The sequence below is a fragment of the Spermophilus citellus genome (genome assembly GCF_964194105.1).
Source record: "Spermophilus citellus genome assembly, chromosome: 17".
NCBI classification, from domain to species: domain Eukaryota; kingdom Metazoa; phylum Chordata; class Mammalia; order Rodentia; family Sciuridae; genus Spermophilus; species Spermophilus citellus.
The window spans coordinates 27,802,023-27,826,275 of NC_138199.1; the positions used below are offsets into that span (position 1 = coordinate 27,802,023).

The 24,253-nt window shown below is 44.2% G+C and overlaps 1 protein-coding gene across 7 annotated transcripts in view; it reads left to right on the plus strand.

Annotated features, from left to right (window-relative positions):
- SMG6 (SMG6 nonsense mediated mRNA decay factor) overlaps positions 1-24,253 on the plus strand; it is a 232,556-nt gene that overhangs the window by 102,936 nt on the left and 105,367 nt on the right. For all 7 annotated transcript variants that reach the window (XM_081270215.1, XM_081270218.1, XM_081270217.1 and 4 more), the window contains 3 exons: positions 8,090-8,206; positions 10,121-10,289; positions 21,928-22,129. In XM_081270215.1, the coding sequence (XP_081126341.1) occupies positions 8,090-8,206; positions 10,121-10,289; positions 21,928-22,129 (488 nt within the window). The remainder of the gene's footprint in view (positions 1-8,089; positions 8,207-10,120; positions 10,290-21,927; positions 22,130-24,253) is intronic.

Below are 24,253 nucleotides of genomic sequence, written 5' to 3' on the forward strand. Positions count from 1 at the left end.
TTAAGATCCTCAGGGAATAGTCCGAGAAGGGCGATAGCTGGGTCAAATGGTGGATCCATTCCCAGCTTTCCCAGGAATCTCCATACTGCTTTCCAAATTGGCCTCACCAATTTGCAGTCCCACCAGCAGTGTACAAGTGTACCCTTTTCCCCACATCCTCGCCAACACTTATTGTTGTTTGACTTCATAATGGCTGCCAATCTTACTGGAGTGAGATGGTATCTTAGGATGGTTTTGATTTGCATTTCTCTGACTGCTAGAGATGGTGAGCATTTTTTCATGTACTTGTCAATTGATTGTATGTCCTCCTCTGTGAAGTGTCTGTTCAGGTCCTTGGCCCATTTGTTGATTGGGTTATTTGTTATCTTATTGTTTAATTTTTTGAGTTCTTTGTATAGAGAATAGGCATCTCTACAATATTGACCATACTCTGTGAATATGGTATATCTCCAGTTATTAACATCTCTGATTACTTTCATCAGCATTTTTTAATTTTCAGCATAAAGATCCTATATGTGTTTTATTAGACTTTTATTTACATATTTTATTGTCTTTTATTATAAATGGTAACGTGTTTTTAATTTTGGTTTCCACATAGTCATTGTTATCTTAGAGGTTTTTATGTAAAACTGTGGTTGGTATGGTCTGTAGTTTTTGTGTTCATAGTAAAGGAGAGTGGGGCAGCTGAAGCTTGAGTTGCAGGCCTTTGGCAACCAGGTTTAGCAACAATGTGGACACAAGAGCAGACATACTTGGATTCAGATCCCAGGCTTGTGTCTTTATACAAGCCATTTATCCTCTCTAAGGTTGTTTCCTCAAGTGTCTAAAAGGGAGAATAACACCTCCTGTACAAATCTGTACAAAGCTTTGAGATGATATAGGTAAATGTTTTGTGCCTAACAAATCTCACTGTATCTTAGTTATTACTTTTGTTCACAGCGGAGTCATATGTGCATGGTAACGTCTTCATGAGGCTTTTCAAGGATATAAAAAGTCTTAATATATCTCTTGCCCTTATGGGGCTTATAATTTTGTAAGGAGGGAAAATGTGTGTGTGTGTGTGTGTGTGTGTGTGTGTGTGTGTGTGTGTGTGTTTTCCAGGACGAAGTATTGCTTGTTCAGTTCCAAATAAATGGGGCAGATAATCAGTTAACTTTTTCTTCCTGGACTTTGTTTGCCCTTCTGTACCCTGTTCATCTAGATGGCTTCTGGATGTTGTTGATGAGAGAATGTTTCAGGGTGGAAGGGGATGTGTACAGGTTTAGGGGAAGGGAGTCATGTGGGAATATGTAATTAATTTTTATATTTTCCCCAGTAAACTATGGACCCTTTTTATGATGTCATGAGGGATTCCTTAATTTTGCAGCTGCTTCCTGATTACGTCAGAGAGGAGCCTCTCACCCCACAGCCTGGAGCTGTACTCATATAAGAATTGGAAACAAATGAAGTGCTGAATATCTAATGGCTTCCACAGGGAGAGCCAGTTCAGACTTCCCAGGCCACCTCTTGCAAGGTCTTCCTCAAGTATTTCTGACCCCCTGAAGTGTCTTTGTTCTGGAAAGAGGAGACTTGGCCCAGAGCTAAGTGGGTGGAAACCTGGGGATTCCTTGATGGTACCCCCCCTCCTCTTCTCCAGGTGTTCTGCAAGCCTGTGTTTTTGCTATATCTCCTTTGGTGGGTGTTACCTCTTTGAATCCTCTGGAATCCTTGACTATTCCAGTGGTCATCCCTTTCTTGCTTCCTCTACCAACATTGTCTCCACCTTCTCTTCATTAGAGAATGAGGCATTTTTCATATCTCTGGACTTCTTTCCATTCCCTCTTTCACCACTCTTAGAAGAAAGATGTTATAGCTGGTATAGTGGTTCATGCCTGTAATTCCAGTGAGAAAGGAATATTACAAGTTTGAGGCCAGCCTCAGCACCTTAGCAAGGCCTTGAGCAACTTAAAGAAATGCTGTCTCTTGGGCTGGGGATGTGGCTCAAGCGGTAGCGCGCTCGCCTGGCATGCGTGCGGCCCAGGTTCGATCCTCAGCACCACATACCAACAAAGATGTTGTGTCCGCCGAGAACTAAATATTAAAAAAATTCTCTCTCTCCTCTCTCACTCTCTCTTTAAAAAAAAAAAAAAAAAGAACTCCTATTTAAAAAAAAAAAAAAAAAGCTGTCTCAAAATGAAAAAATTAAGCCAGACACTGTGGTGCATCCTGTAATCCCAGCAGTTTGGGAGGCAGAGGCAGGAGGAACACAAGTGTAAATTCAAAGCCAGCTTCAGCAACTTAGTGATGCCCTAAACAACTCAGTGAGACTCTGTCTCAAAATAAAAAAATAAAAAGAGCTGGGGATGTGGCTCAATGGGTAATCATCCCTGGGTTCAATCCCCAGAAACAGAGAGGGGGGGGGTGTATTTATTTGACATTATGAAGTTTATGAAGTGCTCTAATTATTTATCTTAATTCAAACTGAGATTCATGTCCTTTAGCTTTCTAACTGGTTTCCATCCCTCTTACCCATTTCCAGCTATCCTAATTTATTCTAAATATTTAAACTAAATTAATTTTCACAAAATAATCACCATTGCTTCATTCAGAAACTTTGAGGAAGTGTCCCCTCACTGTTGGTTGAGTCAAGTCTTTGTTCCCTGTTCATCATTGCAGGCCTTGTACTTTGTGGTCCCTGTCACAAGACTGGCAGAGTTCAGTGCTTTGTGCATTCCTGCCTGCATGCCCCATATTGGTGCATGCAGTCCCTCCTGCACTCACCAATTCTGTCATTTTTCATCTCTTATAGTCCAACTCAGAAAAGATCTCTTCCATGAAAACTTCTCTAATAGACACTAGTTGAAATAATTTCCTTTCCTTCTGAGAACAGAAAGCATCTTGCTCCCATCTTCCTCATGGAGTGAAATGTATTGTCTTACTGGTATTCTTCCTGTTTTCTTCACTGGATTATCATCTTATGACAGGATTGTATTTTCTTTTTCTATCTTCCCAAATTAAACATTTTTGGAGTTAATGGGAGTGCCCACTTTGTTAGGAGGCCAGCCTCAGCCAACTTAGTAATGCTCTAAGCAACTTAGTGAGACCCTGTCTTAAAATGAAAAATAAAAAGATTTGGGAATTTTCTTTGCCTCATATCTCCCCTTTGAGAAGAGATCTAGAAGAAACCAAAGTTTTATAATCCTCGAAGATCCAAAGGGAGTAGTAGACATAATAGTAAGGGCTCTTGAGGAGGAAACTTTACTTTCCATATACCTTTGTCTTGTCTTGGTTGAACTCTGTTCAGGGATATATCATGGTTTGCCTTATACCCAGTCAGCCCAAGTGTTCTGCGTGAACACTTTGTTTGGGTACATTGGTGCTTGATTCTTCCAATTCATTCATTCTGGTGCTCAGGAAATAAAATGATACCCTGAGGGCATGGGACATCTCTGCTTTTGCTGTGAGATTTTATTCTTGTCTGGTTTCTACATAGTGACTGCCTCTGCCCACTTCCTCTTCAGCCAGCAGCTGCCACGGGGAACTCCGTGGGTCAAGCAGCAGCAGCCGAAAGATGCTCTCACTGCCCACTTCCTGTAGACAAGGAGATTTGGGTGGGCTGCAGAGGAACTGTGCCAGCCCTGCATCTGACTGGGGACTGACTCATGAGAAAAGTAGCCTTATGTCTGAAAGAAAAGAGCCAACAAATCACCTCAGGTGATGTTAATTTGGAGGTGACTGACCATTCATTTCCTTTCTTTGAAAGGAGATGGTGGGGAGAGAATCAGTAAATAGTCCTACTTGTGTTTTTCTCCAGGTATTTGTGAAGGAGCCCAGCAGATAGTTTTCCATGCTAGAGTGGCCAGTGGAGCCTGGTGCCCTCTGAATCCCTCCTGTTGCTGTTAGGGTAGCAGACTTATGTGTCATCCATCCTGTGTCTTCCCTTCATTATCCTCTCATTCTCTTGCCAGGAAATTGGCTGTTTGCATCAAGGGAACTCTGCTAGTTCCATTGCTGCCAGATTTTTCTGAGGCTAGCCAAACCCCATCCCACTGATAATGGGTTTTCTCCCTCACAAAAACTTGGTACCCTGTCCTAAGAATTGATCAGAAGCAGTGGTTCTGATTCATTGTCCCTTGGCTGGGCTTAGAGGTCCAGGCAGGTGGGTCTGCCTTGCCTCCCCTCCCCTTTTCCCTCTCCACCCCTCCTGCCTCACTCCCATTTCCTGCAGGAGGATGCTTTGCCATCCTGGAGCCGTCAGGCACAGCTTTCCTTTGGCAGCACCATTGCACACACACTGGTGGGAGAGGGGACGTGTTTATCACTTTTCCTGGAGATTATCTGTTTAAGCACTTCTCTGACAGTTACAATAACAAGGGTAGTGTGTTGTGTTTCCCAGCAGAAGGACACTTGCTGTTGAAAGATGTATAGCACTAATTAGAAATACATAACATCCGGCCACATGGCAGCCTTCTCCCGGCCGCTCCATTTCCTGATTTCATACAACTTTGACGACAGTTGGTTTATGTTTTCCATGAATATGTTCTCAGAAAAATGAGAAAGTCTCCCTGTTACATAGAAGCAAGAAGAATATTTCTGCCTGCGCAGGTATCCGGCCCCAGGAATACTGGGAGCTTTGGTCACTTGCCCACATGTGGGAAGGGGCAAAACCTAAGTTCAGACCTCAGGTGACTTTTTTGGTAAGAAAGATTTCCGTCTGACTTCCTTAGCCAAAACCATTCCCCTAAACCCTTGAGCAAGCCTTCTTTTGGAAAGAAGGGGAAAGGCTATTTCACAATGTTAATGAGTTCCTCAGCTCATGTCAGGCTCCTGCTACCTGACACAAAGCCAGAGGAACCCAGGCAAATACCAAGGCAAACAATGCCTTTTCCTCCCCACCCCACATAACTCGTTGGCCTGGCCCAGCCCAACTCCAGGGATATATATGGACATTCATCATACTAGGGCCAGTTTCTTAAGTCTAACCCCAAAGTGGGTGGGCTCTGGGAGTCTAGATGCAGTTTTCCCACTCAGCTATATAAGGGTGAGTACACTGAAGGAGTAATATCTATGGCTTCTAGCCCACAGAAGTCTACATGAGGCCAAGAGCATTCTCTGGAGGTACTATGCAGTTAGTACATTTTTTTACTTGAGGCACTGGATCCAAGTTGCCATAGTTACTTGGATAAATAATGATTTTCATCAGTCTACTGAAAAGTCTTCCTGTTGCAGAGACAATCATTCATTTGTAGTTTTGTTCTCCACAGTACCTAGCACATTATAGATGCTCATTATGTGTCTGTGGTATATCAGGGAGCCATGGAGAATAATAAGCCTTGTAGAAATTGCTCCAGTGTTTTAGCATGGTCATTGTAGGGCTGAGCAAGATCCAGACATTATGGATAGTTCATAATGTATCTATCTGCTTTATCAGAGCAGAGCAGCTTTCTGGTTTGTGCCTCCCCACCAGTTGGACCAGACACATAAGCAGTATTCTCAGGCCTTTCCCTGAGAAGGTGTGAGGGTGGAGAGGTTGAAGACACGTAAACATGCAGAGCAGTCAGGAAGCTGCCTTCTTTCTGCTGCTCTTAGAGGTAGTTGAGCCGAAAAAATTTTCTGTTTTGCTATCCTACCTGGTTCTACACCTTATTACAGGAGCCAATCTTGACTCCCCAGAGGTTACAGATACTGTTACTTTTAAAAAGTTCATTCTTCCTTGGGCTAGGGATGTGGCTCAAGCGGTAACGCACTCTCCTGACATGCTCAGGGCGCTGGGTTCGATCCTCAAACCACATAAAAATAAAGTTGTGTCCACTGAAAACTGAAAAATAAATTTAAAAAAAAAAGTTCATTCTTCCTCTTGATCCCTTGAACTCTGAGATCTAGTCTGTGATTGCCATTTGTTATAAAAGTGAAATGGGCTGCTAGGATGGTGGCACACACCTATAATCCCAGCGACTCAGGAGGCTGAGTTAGGAGGATCACAAGTTCGAGGCCGGCCTTCTCAATTTAGCAAGACCCTGTCTCTAAGTTTAAAAAAATCCTTAAAAAGGCAAGAGTTGGGGGCTGGGGCTGGGGCTCAGGCTAGGTGGTTAAGCATCTCCAAATTCAATCCCCAAAACCAAAAAAAAAAAAAAGAAAAAAAACGAAATGGGTTTAGTGAGAATAATCTCCCTCTGGTCCCATTTTATTCTTATCCAGGCTTTTGAATGTCTTACTGTAGCCAATCTTTTGGAAGGAGGAGACTCCATCCCTTCTAGCCTTCTGGGTACAGGTCATTTCTGCCTCAGATGTCAAGACAATGTGGGGACACTAGTGTTTATTCAGTGTGTCAACGATCAGGATATGGCCTCTATTCTATCCTTTCTTTGTCCTGAATTTATTCCTTTATTCTTAAATTTATTGCTAATTAGAGACAGGCTGCTGGTAATGCTTGGCAGGGGCCTGGTCCGAGCTGGGTGGAACTGACAGTGTTGCTGCTTACTGGGGGAGCGAGGAGTTGGCAACTTTTTTCTAGGGATGGCATACATGTCTTCCGCTTCCCTGCTTACATCCTCCCTCCTCTGGATGCTTGGATACTTGCTTGATCTCTTTAAGAGGTCCAGAAGACAGAGTAATGATCTATTCTCATCCCATAGATTGTTACCACTTCCTTACTGTCTGCTACAGTTGAGTTGGAAAGTTAGAGGGTGACATGTGGGACCAGTAGGCATCTGGAAGGACAGTGGGAAAGCCACAATAGAAGAATTTCTCCTCTGATGCTAGTCTCATGTTTGGACCCTTCTGAGCAATAGCCTGCTCCATATTTCTAGGACTTTGAATGTGGTTTGGGGCGGGGCTGGGGCTGTAGCTCGGTGGTAGAGTTCTTGCCCAGCACGTGTGAGGCACTAGGTTCAAACCTCAGCACCACATAAAAAATAAATTAAATAAAGGTATTGTGTCCCATCTACAACTAAAAAAAATAAGTAAATTTTAAAAAGAAAGAAAGAAAGTGGTTTGGGGTGGGCTTTGTGTGTTCCAGTCATAGTTACTCCTGTGGTGAAGACTCTTGGGAATAGCTGTGGTTGTGTAGCATCTCCTGGAGTAACAACTTCAGTCAGGCCCATTGATAAGACTAGTGAGCTGACAGAAGTTAAAATGCAGGCAGGGACCAAGATCAAATGTGTGGCTAATTATCCTTTTCACACTTAGGAGATTGAGTTCTCCTGCATTACAGAAGGAATTAACAGATGAGTTGCAGCCAGAGCCAGTGAGCTGGCCCTTGTGTCCATCCCCTGTGGGTGTTGGGTGTCTCCTCCCTTGAGGCTGCAGGTTGGACTTCTGTTTGTCACCAGTTCCTCTCAAGCCAGGATGAAATGGCTACTGGGGAGGCCACTGACAACCAGTAGGTGCTAACAACGATGTGGGAGAATATCATAAGCTCCCACCAAAAACTGACTGCTCACTGGCAAAGTGGCTTCTTTCAGTGACCTGCAGCCAAAAGGTCATTAGCCAGGCTAAAACACTGAAGGTAAGAGGATGCTGGTATGGGAACTAGCCCTAGGCAGAAATAAAAATAAAAGGTAACACTGATTAAGTGCATAGTATGTTTCAAGCACTGTTCTGTGTAACATTATTCAGTTAAAAAAAAATAGGTTGATTGTGTCATGTGTGTTGTCTTAGGAGGAGGTTCATAGAGGTAGGCATGGACCCAAAGGCTGGTGATTGAAGAAGGTAATTTCTAAATCTGTTGATTGTGCTCCTGCTAGTTATACATTAGAGTGAGCTAATAAGTTCTTGTTACCATAGCTTTACATTATCAGAAGCCAGCAGAAAGCAAAAACCCTCAGCTCTAGTCATACTACCCACTTTCAGATACTAGGTCCTGGGAAAGTGATGTCATGCAGAACTTAAACATGTGATCCTTATAGTGTTATTGAGTGCTTATTCATACAGGCTGGACATGCAGGGAAGTACTTGACATACATTATCTTACATAGCCTTGTAACCCTCCCTTAGAGGGAATACTATTATCCGTAGTCTTCAATGAGAACAAGGAATCTCTGAAACATGGCCAAGGGGGCACCCTTCATAAAATAGGGGAGTAGTGATGGTTTTCTTTGCCTCTCCTCAGACTGCTTCTCAGAGGAGTGTCGCTCTGTGATTCAGGAGCAAGCAGCAGCCTTGGGCCTGGCCATGTTTTCTCTACTGGTACGCCGCTGCACCTGCTTACTTAAGGAATCTGCCAAAGGTAAGCAGGAAGGGCCCTTGACCTATGGGCTTCCCAGCTGACCAGCTGTGTCCAGAAGAACCTCGGAATATCAGGCTGCCTTCTCAGTGTCTTCTCCCTTTACCCTCCAGCCTTCCTCTTCCCAACATTCCCTTCTTCCTTTTGCCTCCTTAACTAATCCCATCTCTGTCATTAGTGTGATGACCTTTCTGATCCACTTTTCTCCTTGTGGGCCTATTGCCTCCCTCTTTGTTCCTTTAGTAGTTAAGATTTTCACTGTACATGAACTGCTGCATGTTTCTACATCTTTTTTTTTTTTAATTTTTTTTTTTTAGTATTTATTTTTTTAGTTTTCAGCAGACACAACATCTTTATTTGTATGTGGTGCTGAGAATCGAACCCGGGCCGCATGCATGCCAGGCGAGCGCGCTACCGCTTGAGCCACATCCCCAGCCCGATGTTTCTACATCTTAAAAAAGAAGATTTGTGGTGCTGGGGATTGGACAAATTTCCCTTTTTGTTTCTTAATTGATGCTGTTTTTATCCCTTTATCTCTGTGTCCTGTGTCCCTCTTCAGTACCTGGTGGGTGCTATAACTACTATAGACCATCTTAGCAGGCTCACCGGATCAGAGCAAAGACTCTTTTTAGCCCGAGCATTGAGGTATTATGCCATATCCTTTAAGGTATCCTGATTGCTGTAGCCCAGTAAGGTAGAGCTGAAGGTCACTCTTTCCTGTCCACTCTGCATCAAAGTTGATAAAAGTAGCAAGGTCCCTCTGTCACCCCCTGCCAAGCTAACTTTGTGAATGCCTCTAGCCTCTAGGGCTGCTTTTTCTTTTTGGGGGAGCCACTTTTTGAAACAATTTAATATTTACAGAACAGTTGGAAGAATAGTGCAAAGAACTTTTTTATACTGCTCATCCAGACTCCCTGATATCATATGGCTTTAAGTCTTCTGTTTATACACAACATACACAAGCTTAAGCTTATTGTTGTCCCGAATCATTGGATTTTATGTTGCAGCCATGGGAGCCCTTTACCCCTAAATACTTGATTCTATTTCCTAACAACAAGGACAGTCTCCTAACAATATCAAAATCAGAAAATCAACAATTTTTGAATCTGTAGGCTGTATTCACTCTGTACCAATTGTCCTAGTAATGTTTTTTTGTAAAGAAGAAAAAGCCAGATGTAGTGGTGCACACCTGAAATCCCAGCACCTCAGAATGCTGAGGCAGGAGGATCACAAGTTAAGCCAACCTCAGCAACTTAGTCAGACCCTGTCTCCATAAAAAATAAAAAAGGTTGGGGATATAGCTCAGTGATAGAGTGTTCGTCTAGCATGCTTGAGGCCCTGGGGTCAGTCCCCAGTACCACAAACAGTAGCAACAAACCTAAAGAGAAAAAAAAAGAAAATGTAATGTAGTGTTGTTTTTTATAATCCAGGATCACACATTGCATTTAGATGCCTTATCTCTTTAGTCTCCTTTAATCTGAAATGACTTCTCAGTTTTTCCGTGTCTTTCATGACTTTGACATTTTTGAAGAGTATAAGCCATTTATTTTGTAGAATGCCCAACAATTTGGGTTTCTTCATGATTAAATTCAGGTTGTGCAGTTTGGGCAAGAACTGTGGTGCTGTTCGTGGCTGAAGGAAAGCTAAAGGGTGGGCTGGTAGCCAGAGTAGAGACTTCAGCTGGGCCACAGGTGAAGCAAAAATAGCTGTCTCCAGGGGCAAACCCAGTGCACTGGTTCTCTCTTTGTCCTACTTTTCAGAATCCTCTTAGGTGCTGGCACTTGTCCTCGCTTCTGAGCCCAGCTTTCCTGTGGACTGGTCTCCCTTCCCTAAGAGCTTGCTGCCGTCCCAGCGCCCCAGGCCTCACTCCAGGGCCACAGCAGACATAGGCCCAGTTCTCACCCTTTGCCTCTGCAGCTCAACTGTCCTCTCCTGAGGACCAGGATGATGAAGATGACATCAAGGTGTCTTCCTTTGTCCCGGACCTGAAGGAACTGCTTCCCAGTGTGAAAGTGTGGTCTGACTGGATGCTCGGCTACCCAGACACCTGGAATCCTCCACCTACATCCCTGGATCTGCCCTCACAGTGAGTCAGCCTGCCTGTTCCTTCCGCGATGCCGGCCTTAGCCCACCTGAGTTCCTACAGCTCCCTTCCTTGTCCTGTTCTTGTTTCCCCCACCCGCAGCCCACTTGTTTCCCTGTTCCTCCTCACTTGAACTTTGGTTTCTCCCTTCCTCAAACACTTTCCTTGTCCTCTGATGTTTTAGGTTATGGGGGCCTGTTTGCCAGGCCTGTTCTTCCTCCTCCTGTGCTTTCTCTTACTCTGTACCTTGCTCTCTCTTTTGTTCTTTGTCATTGTTCTTACTTGTTAGGCTTGATATTGTTATGTGTCTTGCTTACCATCTCCTTAGCTGCCTATGGGATCTGAGTGTATGTTGGTAAGTGTAAGAAACTTTGTCTCTTTCTCTTCCTTTTAGTTTTTCTCTGTGTCTTTCAAGGATCTCACTGCTGCTTATGCTATATTCTGCACTTAGTCTCCTTGCCTCCTCTCATGGCATTTGGTGTGTAAAGAGGGTGAGTGTGTACATCTCTCTTCATTATTTCTTCGTTCACTCATGTCCTTTCTCCTCACATTGCCCTCACCCCTGTCCCATCTCTCTGTGTCAGTGTGGTATCTGACAGAGTGAGATATGTTGGTCTGGGTGTATGTTATGTCCCCCTGATTGTTCTGTGTAGTTATGTTTTTCCTATGGGTTTTTTTTCTTTCTTTTTAAAAATGGTGATAAAATATACAACAAAATTGCCATCTTAATTATTTTTATATTTTAACAATTCATTGGCATAAATTACATTCACATTATTATACAAGCTGTCATGGCTGTCTCTGTATCTGTATTTTGGTTGTGTCTGATTCTGCCTGCCTGGTTCCATTTGTCTATGTGAGTTTGTGTGTCTTAAAGTCTATCTTTGCCAAGTGTGAAGGTCTGTGTATTTCTGCTTTTGTGGAATTCTCTCTACGGGTCTTCCAGTGTGCCTCTCCATGGCTGCCTATATACATGTATCCATGTGGCCTTGGCCACATGTGGCCACATATGTTGTATCCATATGTGTTCATGTGTTACATATGTGTTCATGTGTTACATACGTACCTGGATCTATATCTGTTTGCATCTATGTCTGTATATTCTTGGGTCTGTTTTTATGTTCAGGATTCATGTATCTCCATAGGTATCTGTTTCAGTGTCTGAGTCTATGTCAGTTTAAATCTACTTTGGTCCTTCTGTGTTTGCCTGTGTGACTGTTTCCTATGAGAATGTGTGTGTTTGTATGTCTCTGAATGTCTCTGTTGATGTCCATGTTTGTCCTTAACCAGATCTGTAATGTGTCAGTTTGATTATCACTGTATGCCAATCTGGATTTCTCTATTGGAGAGAGATTCTATGTATGTGGGTCTGCATTGTGAGTGCCTGCCTGTCTCTACCTGCCTGTGTTATTGGTCTCTGCTGGGTGTGTATATGTCTGAATCAGGGGTCAGCAAGCTAAGGATGGTGTACATTTTTAAATAGTTGAAAAAAATCAGCCAGGTGTGCTGTGCACGCCTGTAATCCCAGCGGCCCAGGAGGCTGAGACAGGAGGATTACGGGTTCAAAGCCAGCCTCAGCATCTTAGCAAAGCACTAAGCAACTAAACAAGAGATAAAGCTTACATGCTGTCTCTAAATAAAATATGAAAAAAGGGTTGGAGATGTGGCTCAGTTGTTAAGTGCCCTTGGTTTCAATCACCGGTACCCCCTCCTTCAAAAAAAAAAGTTGGAAAAAATCAAAAGACTACTATTTTATGACTCATGAAAAATATGTGAAAATCAGACTTCAGTGTCCATAAGGTTGTCTGGGAACTTAGCCATGCTTGTTTGTTTATACTCAATCTGTGGCTGCTTTCACACTACAACAACAGAGTTGAGTAGTTGCCACAGAGACCATATGGCCCACAAACCCTAAAATATTGACTACCCAACCCGTTTCAGAAAAAGCTTGCTGATTCCTGATCTGTGCGTCCCATTCTTTTCTCTGTGTTCATGTTTGCACAGTTGGGTCTGCATGTATGTGCATGTAAGCTTTATCTCTGTTAGCTCTCCTCATTGACCTTCTCTCTCTCTCTCCTGCTTGTTTACCCCTCCCATCTCTGCCCCACTCTCTCAGTGTCACTGCCTTCCCCTCTATCCTGTGACCGTCTTCTCCTTTCTCTGCTTTTCTCCTCTCTCTCCCCCATTCCCATTTCCTGCATTGTGGCCCTGACAAGTGTGTGCACTGAGACAACCCTAGAGCTATGTTGTCCATAGCTAACACCTCCCTGTTGATCTCCACGGCTCTTCTCTGGGAGAGTAGAGAATGGAGACCTTGGCTGCTACTAGGGAGTGGGGAGGGGAGTTTCTCTGGGTTGGTGGCCAGCCATTTCGCCTGTATTCATGGGTGACCCACAGAGGGAAAGATACAGCAGAAATTTCTGGTCAGCAGTTATTAGTCTTTCTGTATAGGTTATGTAGTCTTCCCCACTTTTCTTCCTAAGTTTTTTCTTATTCTTCACCCCAAGAGGCACCCCTGGACTGTTAATCCCACTCTCCCCAATCCCTATTGTAACTGGGGATACTTCAGACAGTTTATATTCTTCCTTTTGAGCCCTCCTGGGTTTCCAAAATGCACTCCAGGTTGAGGACCCATGAGTCAGGGTTGAGCCCTCGAGTTGGGCAGCTGGAGCCACACAAAGAACTGACAGACCTGCTGGCTGAGGGGCAGCTGTTTCTCAGCAGTAATCCCCAAAGAGTTTATATGTGCAGCTCAAGGCTGTTAATCTGTAATGCAGCAATTTGGAAAGAAAATGCCAGGAAAGGCTCAGCTCTCCAAGTATCAAAGCCACTGCTTCTGAATATGTACAGGGGCCACTGAGTAGTCCCTTCTTCCTCTCAGAGGTAGGAAGGCAGACCACCTGTCCCTGGAGGTTGGGCCTTCCTGGGTCACCTCACCTCACAATCACAGGACCCTTAGATATAAGCCACCCATATCCTATACCATCAGGTCCGTTAACTCTTCTGTAGCACTTCTCCCTTTATCCCTGCTTCCTCTCTCACTCTTTCTGGCTTTTGTCTGGCTGAGGAAATGAAAAGCTCACACAGGAAGTGCTGGGCCTCATTTGCTTGAGGTGCTCAGTCTGTTTTCCCTTTGGATGCTGTAGCAAATGGCCCGTTGCCGGCTCTGTGAGCTGCTGCCCATCTTTGGGCAAGGTCTCAATCTGCAGCTGGGCACGTGGTTCAAGCTACAGTCATCCCCAGCTGGGCTAGAGGGGGTTGAGACACTTGAATTCTATTTGCTTTATCTTTTCAGACTTTTCTTCACAGGGAGAGCAAATCCGACTCAATAATGTATTGAATTTAATCATCCTGTAGATAAGTTTCTGTGGTTGTAGACATCACTGATTCTCTTTGAATCTAGTTTGGGCATGAGAAATCACTGTAATTGAGAATTAGGTCCCCTTCTTCACTGTCTTATTTCTGTAACCAGACCAGCAGTTGGCTGCTCTTGAACGCAAGTTTAAGTATAAAGGAGGAGATTTGCTCTTTTTTGGACTGGACCCCAAAGCATCATTGTTTAAGGTATAGTGCCACTGTTTAGCAGAGCAAACCTGTTCTTACTAGCACTGATAGTCCCATTCATAGCCTTCAGATCCAAGGGCTGGAAAAGTGCCATTAGAAATTTATCTTCCTCCTTTCTAATTTCTCTTATAGCTAGCTTTCTATAAATACCATGGATAAGAGATTGGCAAAGTATGATAGTTCTATGGATTTTAAGCTTGCATCTTATACCCACTGATCTTCCATACAATGGAACCTTTTCTACTTTAAGGTCATAGGGAATGACATACCCCATGGTTCTGTAGATGTCAGAATCGACACTCTTTGGGTCTTTTCAGATCTTTATTTTGAAAAGTTTATGAATGCTCTCAAAGGAGGAGGAAGGAAATAGCTTTCACTTAACAACTCTCCTTTGCCTGCTTTCATTGGTCCTTGCCTGCATTTGTTCTCTGTAAAGACATGTAAATTTCTCTGATCCTGGTGAGGTGACTATAATCTATGGTTTCCCTCACTTTTCCTCCAGGAACCCCACTCACAAATGGTTCCTTTAAAATATTGGACCCTTACTTCTTCTCATTCCCGACATTCTTGCCCAATTTTTCATTTTTTACTTTCTTTCCATGGATAGTTAGAGGACCATCACAACGCATCCTCCACTGCCCAAGGGGAATTCCAAAGTTCCATTATTAGTCTCATTGGTTATTAGTCTCGTTGGTTCCCTCCTCATTTCCCATATTCCTCTTCTTTCTAGTCAAATTTACTTTTCTCAGGCAGAAGCATGGAATACTTAGGATAATGATGACAGAACATCATTGGCACTACAAGGTGCAAGGATTTCAGGACCACTTGTTTCTTTCCTCACATTGGCACTAAATAAGTCTGTGTGCTAGAGTTAGCATGTAAGTAAATTGACTTCACCTTTGTGTCTTTTAAGAATTGTAATTTTTGGCTTCATATTTCAGAAGCTTTCTAGTATAGGGCAGTATAGCAGGATGTGGAAAGTGACCTTATCCACTGCAAAAGACAGTGAAGAGTGCATCTGTCTTTTCAGAACAGACTGCATTGCAGGAAGGAGCCCTCTACTTGACCCATCTGCTAATACGGTTTCTGTGATCTTCTGTGCTAGGCCTCAGATAAGAGAGAGAGGCAGTTTCTCCTCACCTCACCAAGTGAGCATGAAGAAAGGTGTGGATGACAGCTAATGGAGAGGAGCAGAGCAGCAGAATTCTCTGCGCCTAAGCATAGGGATCCTTTGCACTCCAGGACCTTGGGTAGGGGAGGGCAGTGGGACAACCTTTCACAGTCTCTGCTAGAGCCAAATCTTCTCTTGTCTTGATCTCTAGTTCTCAGTAAGTGAAAGAGTCAGGGGACTTTGAGAACATCCAAACCTAGCCCAGCTGTGGCAGTTGGTTTATTGCTTTCAGCTGGTACTTGAACCCAGGTCCTGGTCTTGGAGGCTTTCCCAGGTTTAATCCCCAGAGCTTTCTCTGCAGCTGTATGACACTGCGCTGACCCCGAATGAGGATAGGAAAATAGAACCAGTGCCAAGCCAGAGTCTCTTTTTCATTTGGAGTCTGGCTGTCTGCCCATGACCAGGGTTACATAATGGGAAACATAGCTGGGGCTCTGGAGAGCCCGCGTTTCACCAGGCTGCCCAGACCTTCGCATTCTGATGCTATATATCTTCCTAATTGTAGCTCGGATGCATTTATCACACTGTTGGATTGGAGTACTGTTAAAAAAAAATACCCTAGAAATTCCTAGACTTGCTGCTTTTCCATGGCTTATCCTATATAGTCTGCAGAGCATGCTGGAAAAGACTTTTAGGGAGCCCTCTAAGGTATTGTCACATAGGGAGAGATAGGATGTATAGGTAGTAAGCAGTAAGCTAATTTCCACAGGGAGCCTACATTTGTCTACCCTATAGATGAGACAGAAATTCTTGAGTTAAGAACCAGCTAGAAACCCTAGTTCTCACAGGGAAGCTCTGAAATAAGAACTGATCCTAAGGCTAATCTGCACCCCCTTCAAAGATGCTTAATGTCTTCCCCAAAGGGCATTTTAGAAGGTCACCAAGTAATAGTCCATCAGCACTTCCCTGAAGGAAGTAGTGGTGACTGTGGGAAGCCCCTTTGCTACCCTGGCTCACCACCCAGTCTCCCTGGCTCCTGGTTGGGGCCGTCAGCACTATAGACTGGCACCAAGGGGTTCCTCTTCCTCCCAAGTGCTAAGTGTGGGGCACACGTGATCTCTCCCACGGCAGGAGCCTCTCTCCCCTCCCCGTTCCTCCCACAGGACTCCTTGTGAGGAAGGGGTGTTGGCCTAAGGCTCCAGTCTGACCCCAACAGGGTACAGCAGCTGACCCCAGGGAGAGTATTTTCCAGCCCTGGGCTGAGGTTATTTGGGTCCAGTGTGTCCTAAACTGAGAGGACGTGTTGGACTGGTTACAGCTAAAAATTTGGAGAGGCAGGAACCGTGAGAATACACACCAGGGAGGCCGTGGAGGGCTCCACTCATGCCGTGGAGATGTCAAGATCCCCTAGGGGCTGCTCTTTCCCAAAACACAGTGTTGATGGGTTTAACACACCATAGTGATGTGACAGAGGCTATACTTATGAGTGTGACTTTGGAGAACTGAAATTAAATAAGGCTCTGAGCTAGATAGAGGTTGGGGAGGGGACATAGTAAGGGTACTCTGTACTTGAGAAGTCCTGGAATGAGGTTACTCTGACCTATTGTGGCCATAGAACTCTAATTGTATTGCTTAGAACTTGGGGAAGCTTATGTCCATGCAATAGTAAAGGAGGACTGAGCTTCAGAATTTGATTTGCCCTATTAGGCAGAATTGATTTAGGATTGGATACTTTACCAAAGGCCCTAGTTGATTTGTTTGTATTAACTAGGACTATAAAAGGACTCATCTTCAACTAGATTTTATATTCTGTAATGGTTACCCAGTAAACATCTCTTGGAGGACTCCTAGAATGGTGATCTCTGATTTCTTGGTATCATGGGGGCACCTAGAAGGCACACTGTTGGTAATACTTAAATCTCAGAGAGCTGCATGGATTTCTTCCAATCTCTAGATACTCATCCTACTACAAATAGGGTTGGCATAACATCTTGGCTTACTAAACCATTTTAAGCATTATTCTTTTAACTCTGCCAGACTATTTGGTTGGGTCCATTTCTGCTATTAGCTGCTCATGTCCTGCCATTGTCTCCAGTTAGATGACAAGTCCTCCAGGGCAACAGTGTGCTTATGTTAGCTGTTGGAACCAAGAGTGGAGTTGTGAGCTCCCATGGGGAAATAAGTTTTTAAAAGTAGATGTTAAGTATCTTAAGAGCACTTCTATTGTTATTGTCTTTTGTCTTTCCCCTGTGAGTCTGTAGTCTGTGGATTTTTTCTTTTTCAGCTTCTTTATGCCTAGTTTCTGTGCCATGTTGGCTATTTTTCGAAATCTCTTCACCCCAGGAACCAAAAGACCCAACTCTTTTCCCATCTGTACTATTGCTTGATTTTCTATAGCTCTGAAACACAATGCAGGGCTTCTTCTCACTCAACTCTTTCCGGGTTTGTTCTGCAGCTGTGGAGTTTGAATGTTAGTGTTTAAACAAGCTGGTATTACACAGGAAATGGCCACCTCCACAGGCCCCTGCAGGCTTGTAACATGGGGTCATTGTACTTGATATTAATCACCAGTCAGCCTGTTCCCTTAGTGTGTGAGTATTTAGTCCTTTCTTAGTCTCTCCAGAGAGAGACTGAGTCCTGGATGGACCCTTCCAAATTATCATTTTCCCTCAGCCCCACCCCAGTTGGAGCCTTCAGAACAGATCATCTCTGTTTTCTATAATGCTGGTAGATGTGCCTTTCTTCCTGAGTTTCAGGCAAGGAGATAGATTATTGTGGTATAACTTGCCTCACATATCTCACACCTTAATCTTTCAGGGCATGTGTATTTGGGTAATATCTCCTATGAGAGAACTCTTAAAATTTCAGAAACCCACTGGCCCATCTGAGAGCAGGGCTTCTTGATTCTCTGGACTGAAGCCACTTTTCTAATGCTATTTGCAGAACTAACCCCAGCCTGAAGGGTTAATCTGATTCCCCAAGTCAATATCCCCCAACCAGCCAGCCAAGAGTGTGTGTTGGTTCATTTCTGTGAAATGTGTTTCCCCAGTCACCTGGGCTGGCCTGGGCTGTATTGTATCGGCCAGCAGCTGCACTGCACTCAAACTGACAGCTACATTAAACCTTGGAATTCTGAGGCAATAAAAAGTAAATTAACTCTTATTTTTTTCCTTTCCTGGTGGAGTAAGTGAATGCATGTCTGTAGGGAAGTGAGTGGGCCTTGGTTCTGAGCACATACCTCTAACTAGTCAGTGCTGGTCTGTCCCAAGCTAGAATCTGGTGTTCAGACACTCCAGCCAGGGGTCTGCTTTCCTTGTGTGTGGTGTGTTCTGTGGGGTTGGGCCAGTGGGTCACCCTGCAACTGCTGATCCTTGTGCACTAATCACATCCCAGCTGCTGAGAGACTCCCTTGCCACAGTTCTGGGAGCCATAAATTGGTTTATTGAGTAGTTTCATTTTCTCTGGCTGCTTTGTGTCTGCTTGGTGAAGAGTGCACCCTAATTTTTGTGGAATTTTGTGGACTCTGGGAGCTTCCCCAAAATAAAAGTTGAACCAGAATGAGCAAGAAGAACTTAACAGACTGTAGCACTCTAGAGGATCCATTTAGAATCAAAGGTGGCTTGAGAATAGCAGAAAGAATTTTGCGGGGGGGGGGGGGGGTCATTGTCCAAGCCTTTCCAGAAGATTGGGAGCTGTATAAAGCTCCTTCATAGCCAGAAGAATTTGATTTTGAGTTACTTAGCCAACTTTGAATCCTGAGGGTCCAAGGACTGCTGTGGGGTGAAGGTTAGAAGGTGCTTCTGGTTGGAATAAGGAACTAAAGCCGGACAAAGCTAAGCTTTTCCCTTTCCACTCAGACAGGAAACTGACCTCCCCGCCCAGAGGTCTGATTGGGGTAAGCTGAGGTGACATTGCCAGAGTTCCAGGAATTACCTTATGAGTTCAGGCATCTCACCTAGATTTTCAGAGGACCTCTCCCTTTTGATATTAGATTCCTGACACTCTCTATGTCTGTACCTCTGCAAAGAGTTGAGATACCAGAAGAAAGTAGCTACTCAGTTCAGATACAAGATCAGGCTGCATTGACCAGGGCAAAAGTGACCTTTCATTGAAGCATTTTGTGTATTCCCTTGATTCCGATCAGTCCTTGGTCCACTTTTATTTGTATTTCTGAGTTGGGAACTCAGGGCACTTCCTATGTCTTTTGGCACCAGCTGCTGTCTTACAAAGTGAACATTAGGGTGGGAATTCTCATCTACCTTATTTTGCAGTGAGCCTTAAGGTTTTGGCACAAGGTGGGTGGTAATGGGCAAAAGGCAGATGTGGGTAGGGGTCCCTAGTGGTGGCCAGAAATCTCTGGGAGGAGTCAGTTTTGGTTTATCTGAGCCTTAGGGGACAGGAGAGCAGGGTAATGAGAACCACATGGTACCACATATTTCTTCATCTTGGATCCAAGATGGTAGGGGTGGGAGGATGAGAGAGGGATGTGGGGCCTCCCACTGTGGCAGCAGTGGGTGATTTTCTGCCGCCTCTCTCTGGCTGGGGCTCCTGCTGCCTGCACTCACACTGCACCCCCTAACTATGTCCTGCAGCAACCTTGACCTGCACAGCACCAGCCAGGGTCCTCAAGCCAAGAATTCAGCTGGGAGACTTTTCACCTTCTTCCTTCTCACTGTCGTCTTTCCTGTTTATTTTCCAAATTGCTGCTCTGCAGCCGAGCAATGTCTGTTGGCCAAAGCTTACCAGCACTGTGGGATTGAACTCAGGCAATGGGCTCAAGTGGCCAGCAGGGCACTGGGGGAGGAAGTGGGGAACTGGAAGAGCCTCCCTGTGTGTCTCCCATGGGCAGCGCTAACCTCGGAGGCGGCCCTGAGCAGCCCTATCACATCCGGTGCTTGTCTCTGCAGCCGGGACCGGAGGATAAACTATCAGAGCTGTGGGGCAGTGCATCATTCCTCTTATTATTTTCTTCTCTGCAGATGGGGTCGTGGAAAGTTCAGTTCCTTTTAACCCTCAAAGTTCTGTTTATTCTACAGCTGGTAGCCTGAATGTGGCGTTTCCCATTACATCACAAAGGGACTCAGGCAGATCTCTGCACAGAAACGTGTTGCAACTGTTTATTTTTTTCCATATTTAAACATTTCTGACAGCCAAACCCGGCTGAGCCAAAAGATGGAGCTTTGTGAATGAGTCTGGTTGTCGGTGTCAGTGGAGAGAGAAGCTTTAGAAGATTCTTATCCCACTGATGATTCTTCCCAAACATATTCTCTTTCCTGGGCAAAGCCTGTGAAGCAAGTTACTTCTGCAGTACACGTGTGTTGATTATGTGCTGTTGTGTGATTAATGGGGCTGTGTTCCGCCTGGTTCCCAGGACACTCTTGAAAACAAGATGTTTCATTTCATTGCCTTTTCCTAGTGCAGTGATTACAGTAAATAAACCAGTGTAGCCTCCTTCCACCTGGGGCCAGTCAGGGAGTTCCCGTACCTTTCCCCCACGTTCTCCCCTGACGTTACCTTCAGTGGTATATCCTTTGAATCCCCTCTTTTCTGCCATTTTCCAAAGATTTCTAATTTTCAGGAGAAACAAATTGCTTAAAGGGTCTGAGGTCCCCTCCCTGGCAGGTAGGAATAATGCACAGTAACTCCCCAAGGGAGATTCCAGGATGATGCTTATAGCGCACTAGCGAGATCCCTCCCTCCCTCTCTCCCTCCCTCTCTCCCTCCTCTCTCTCCCCTCCTCTCTCCCCCTCCCCTCCCTCCTCCTGCTTATTATGTGTTGCCACTCCACTTCTTGAACCTAATTATGAAGTTTGTTTTTTTTTTTTATAATTCTCCCGTGCATGTAAAGGAATAAAATTACTTGTTCCATATTCTCAGGTTAAAGTTTTTTTCTGGAGGAGAAACCCAAGTCTTATACATTTGTCAGGTACTTCATCTGACTAAATTTGAGGTATCCCTAGGCGGTCCAATATTTTTTTTTAAAAAGCTTGAATGGATTCTTAACACCCACCAAAGCAGGAATCTGAACCACAGTAGATGACTGCGCATACTGACAAGTGATGGTGGGATAGAAACAAATTCTCTTTTTAAAATTCTAACTTGGAATTTCAAATGGGGAGAGCCAAATTTTGTATTTTCAGTGTTTCTTCTCATTCACCCAGGCCCTGGTGATATGCAATGAGGATGACCAACCATTTTGGTTTGCTCAGAACTGGAGGATTTGAGGAGATGTGATATTTCCAGTGCTAAAACCAGGACAGTCCCAGAATGTAGCTAGAGGAGAAAGGAGAAGGTGTGGGATAGTCAGGACAGCACTGATAGTGGTTCATCTGCTAAAATGTATGAGAGGCTATATCTTCCTGGACAGATCTTGGCAGGCCAGGAATGAGTTTTTTTTGTTTGTTTGTTTTGTTTTGTTTTTTGTTTGTTTGTTTGTTAGATCTGTGTGTGTTTGTTTTCCCACTTATGGAGAAAATTTCTAAAGCATCGTAAGGGGAACACCCACATGACTTTCCTCAGTGACTGGACCCCATGTAGCTATGGCTGGAAGGAGGCTGGTGCCCAGTTGCTATCTGTGTGGCATATACTTGGCTCCATGGGAGGGGGAATTCTGGGAGCTGCCTCAGGCACTGGGTGTCTAGAGTGTTTGAGTAAGTGTCTTAGCACACTGTCTGGAAAGGTGACAGGACCTGCATTAGGCAACTGATCCTCCAAATTCTTTTTCCTCTCTGGTTAGGATTAAAAACTCCCCCTAAACAGTTTCAGCTTTGCATGGAGGGATATACACACACCCTAGATTACTGCCATGGGCACAATTTCATATCCTAGCATTCTTGGTATGATTTCTTGGCAGCTGCCAGCCTGGACAACTTTTGCTGCAAGAACCTTTCTGCTCACGAGTGCTGAGAATACTTTTATTGGTCTCTCTTTAGAGCTGCTCTTCTTTTCTGACCTTATTTCTCACAGGGTTGCTGTGGATGTGTGGTCAACACTGGCTGATTTCTGTAACATATTGACTGCGGTGAATCAGTCTGAGGTGCCACTGTACAAGGACCCGGACGATGACCTCACCCTTCTTATCCTGGAAGAGGATCGACTTCTCTCGGGCTTTGTCCCCTTGCTGGCTGCCCCTCAGGACCCCTGCTACGTGGAGAAAACCTCGGATAAGGTCAGCCCTAGGCCAAACTTCCCTCCCTATTCACCCCTCCTCTTAATTCTCCAGACTTTTTTTATTCTTGGGAAGTTTTCTGTGCAAACGGAACATGATTAAGTTACTGAGAAGGGTGTTAAGGGAAAATATCGACCTTTGAGCCACTGACATCCAGTTCTGTATTTTGAAAAAAAAAGCCCCTTCGACTTCCTTTGGTGTGTGTGTGTGTGTGTGTGTGTGTGTGCGCGCGCGCGCGCGCGCATGTGCGCGCGCATTTGCTTGCTGGCATGTTGTATATACGATCATTTCCTCACTTGTTTAAATAGTGCAGCTTGTGTTGGCAGTGCTCTCACTCAGCTCCAAATGGTTTGCATCATGCTTAAAGCACCCTCCTTCCTTCCACCCACCCCCCCCCCTTCCTTCTTCCCCCAGCCACAAACTCTGCACTAGGAAAACAGCCAGGGCTTTTTCCCTTCTCTAAGGAGGAGAGTGATAAATAGGTGACTAGAGAGAAGCAGACACCATGTGTTAACTTACAAAAAAAGCTTTTAGGAATATGAAGCATTCCCCGCCGCCTGGTTTCTATATTCCTTTCTCTAAGGACTGTGTTTAACTTGAATACTTTTTCTTGTCTGTTTATAGAAAACAAAACCCATTCCCTGTTGCACTGGTGGGGACTTTGGAGCTCCTAGTCTCTGCTTAACAGTTGGGTCTTCAGCCAGGTAGAGAGTAGGGCAGTCCAGACTACTCTACTTTTCCTATGTAGCATTCACTCCGCTGGGGAAGTAGCAGCTACAGACTTGGGAGTAGTATCCTGTGCTGAAGACAGGGGCACCCTGTGCCTGACTTCTTGCACAGTTGTTAGCACCACATCTTGCTGAGAGAGATGCTTTTGGGGAGGAGACCACAAATCGCTTCTCAGGAGGAAGTCATTTGACCTAGATAAAGTCTATATTAGGGGACAAAGGTAAGCTTTCACCTTACTCCAATTAGAATGGCAAACAGTACAAAAGTATTAAATACAAACAATAAGTGCTGGAGAGGATGTGGAGAAAAAGAAACACACTTTTACATTGTTGGTGGGATTGTAAATTAGTACAACCACTATAGAAATAAGTATGGCAGTTTCTCTAAAGACTACCATATGACTCAGCTATACCACTCCTTGGTATTTATCCTGAAGAATTAAAGTCAGCAGGCTATAGCAATACATGCATACCCATGTTAATAGCAGCAGAATTTACAATAGTCAAACTATAGCACCAGTCCAGGTGTCATAGTGAATGGATAAATAAGGACAACGTAGTATATATGCATAATAGAGTTTATTTCAGCCATAAAGAAGAATAAAATTATGTCATTTTCAGGGAAATGAATGGAACTTTAGAGTATTATGTTAAGTAAAAAAAGCCTAACTCAGGAAGTTAGGAGTTGTATGTTATTTCTCATGTAGAAGCTAGAGAGGAAAAAAAGGGGGGGGTGTCATGAAAATCAAATGGAGGTCAATAGAGTAGAGGAGATGGGGGGAAGGAAAAGGAGAAATACTGGGGAATGATATTGGCCAAATTATATTGTTAAGTTTTATGCATGTACAAATATGTAATAAAGACTCCTGCCATGATGTACAACTGTAGTGTACCAATTAAAAAAAATGAAAAGGAAAAAAACATACTCAATGGGCTCAGTAGTATACACCTGTAATTCCAGCTACTCAGGAGGCTGAGGCAGAAGGATCAGAAGTTGGAGGCCAGCCTGGGCAACTTAGTGAGACCCTATCACAAAATAAAAAATAAAAAGGGTTGGAGATGTAGCTCAGTAGTAAAGTGCCCCTTGGTTCAATCCCTAGTACTGTCAAAAATCCTACTTTTTGGATACATTAATGTTTAATGGATTTGAGGAATATCTTTTTCTTTGGCGGAATACTCATTTTAAGCCTTTCCAGCAAAAACTTAAGAGTGAAACTCTGTTCTTCTGGTCTCAGTGGATAATAATGTGGACGTGTTGCATGTGGGGCTGAGGACCGCTAACAAGTTGTTTGTACTCTTTGGAAGATACTAAGTTAGAAGGAAAACTGGATAACCATGGCTTGGGACACAGCATCCTTAAACTTTGTGTGTGTGTGTGTGTGTGTGTGTGTGTGTG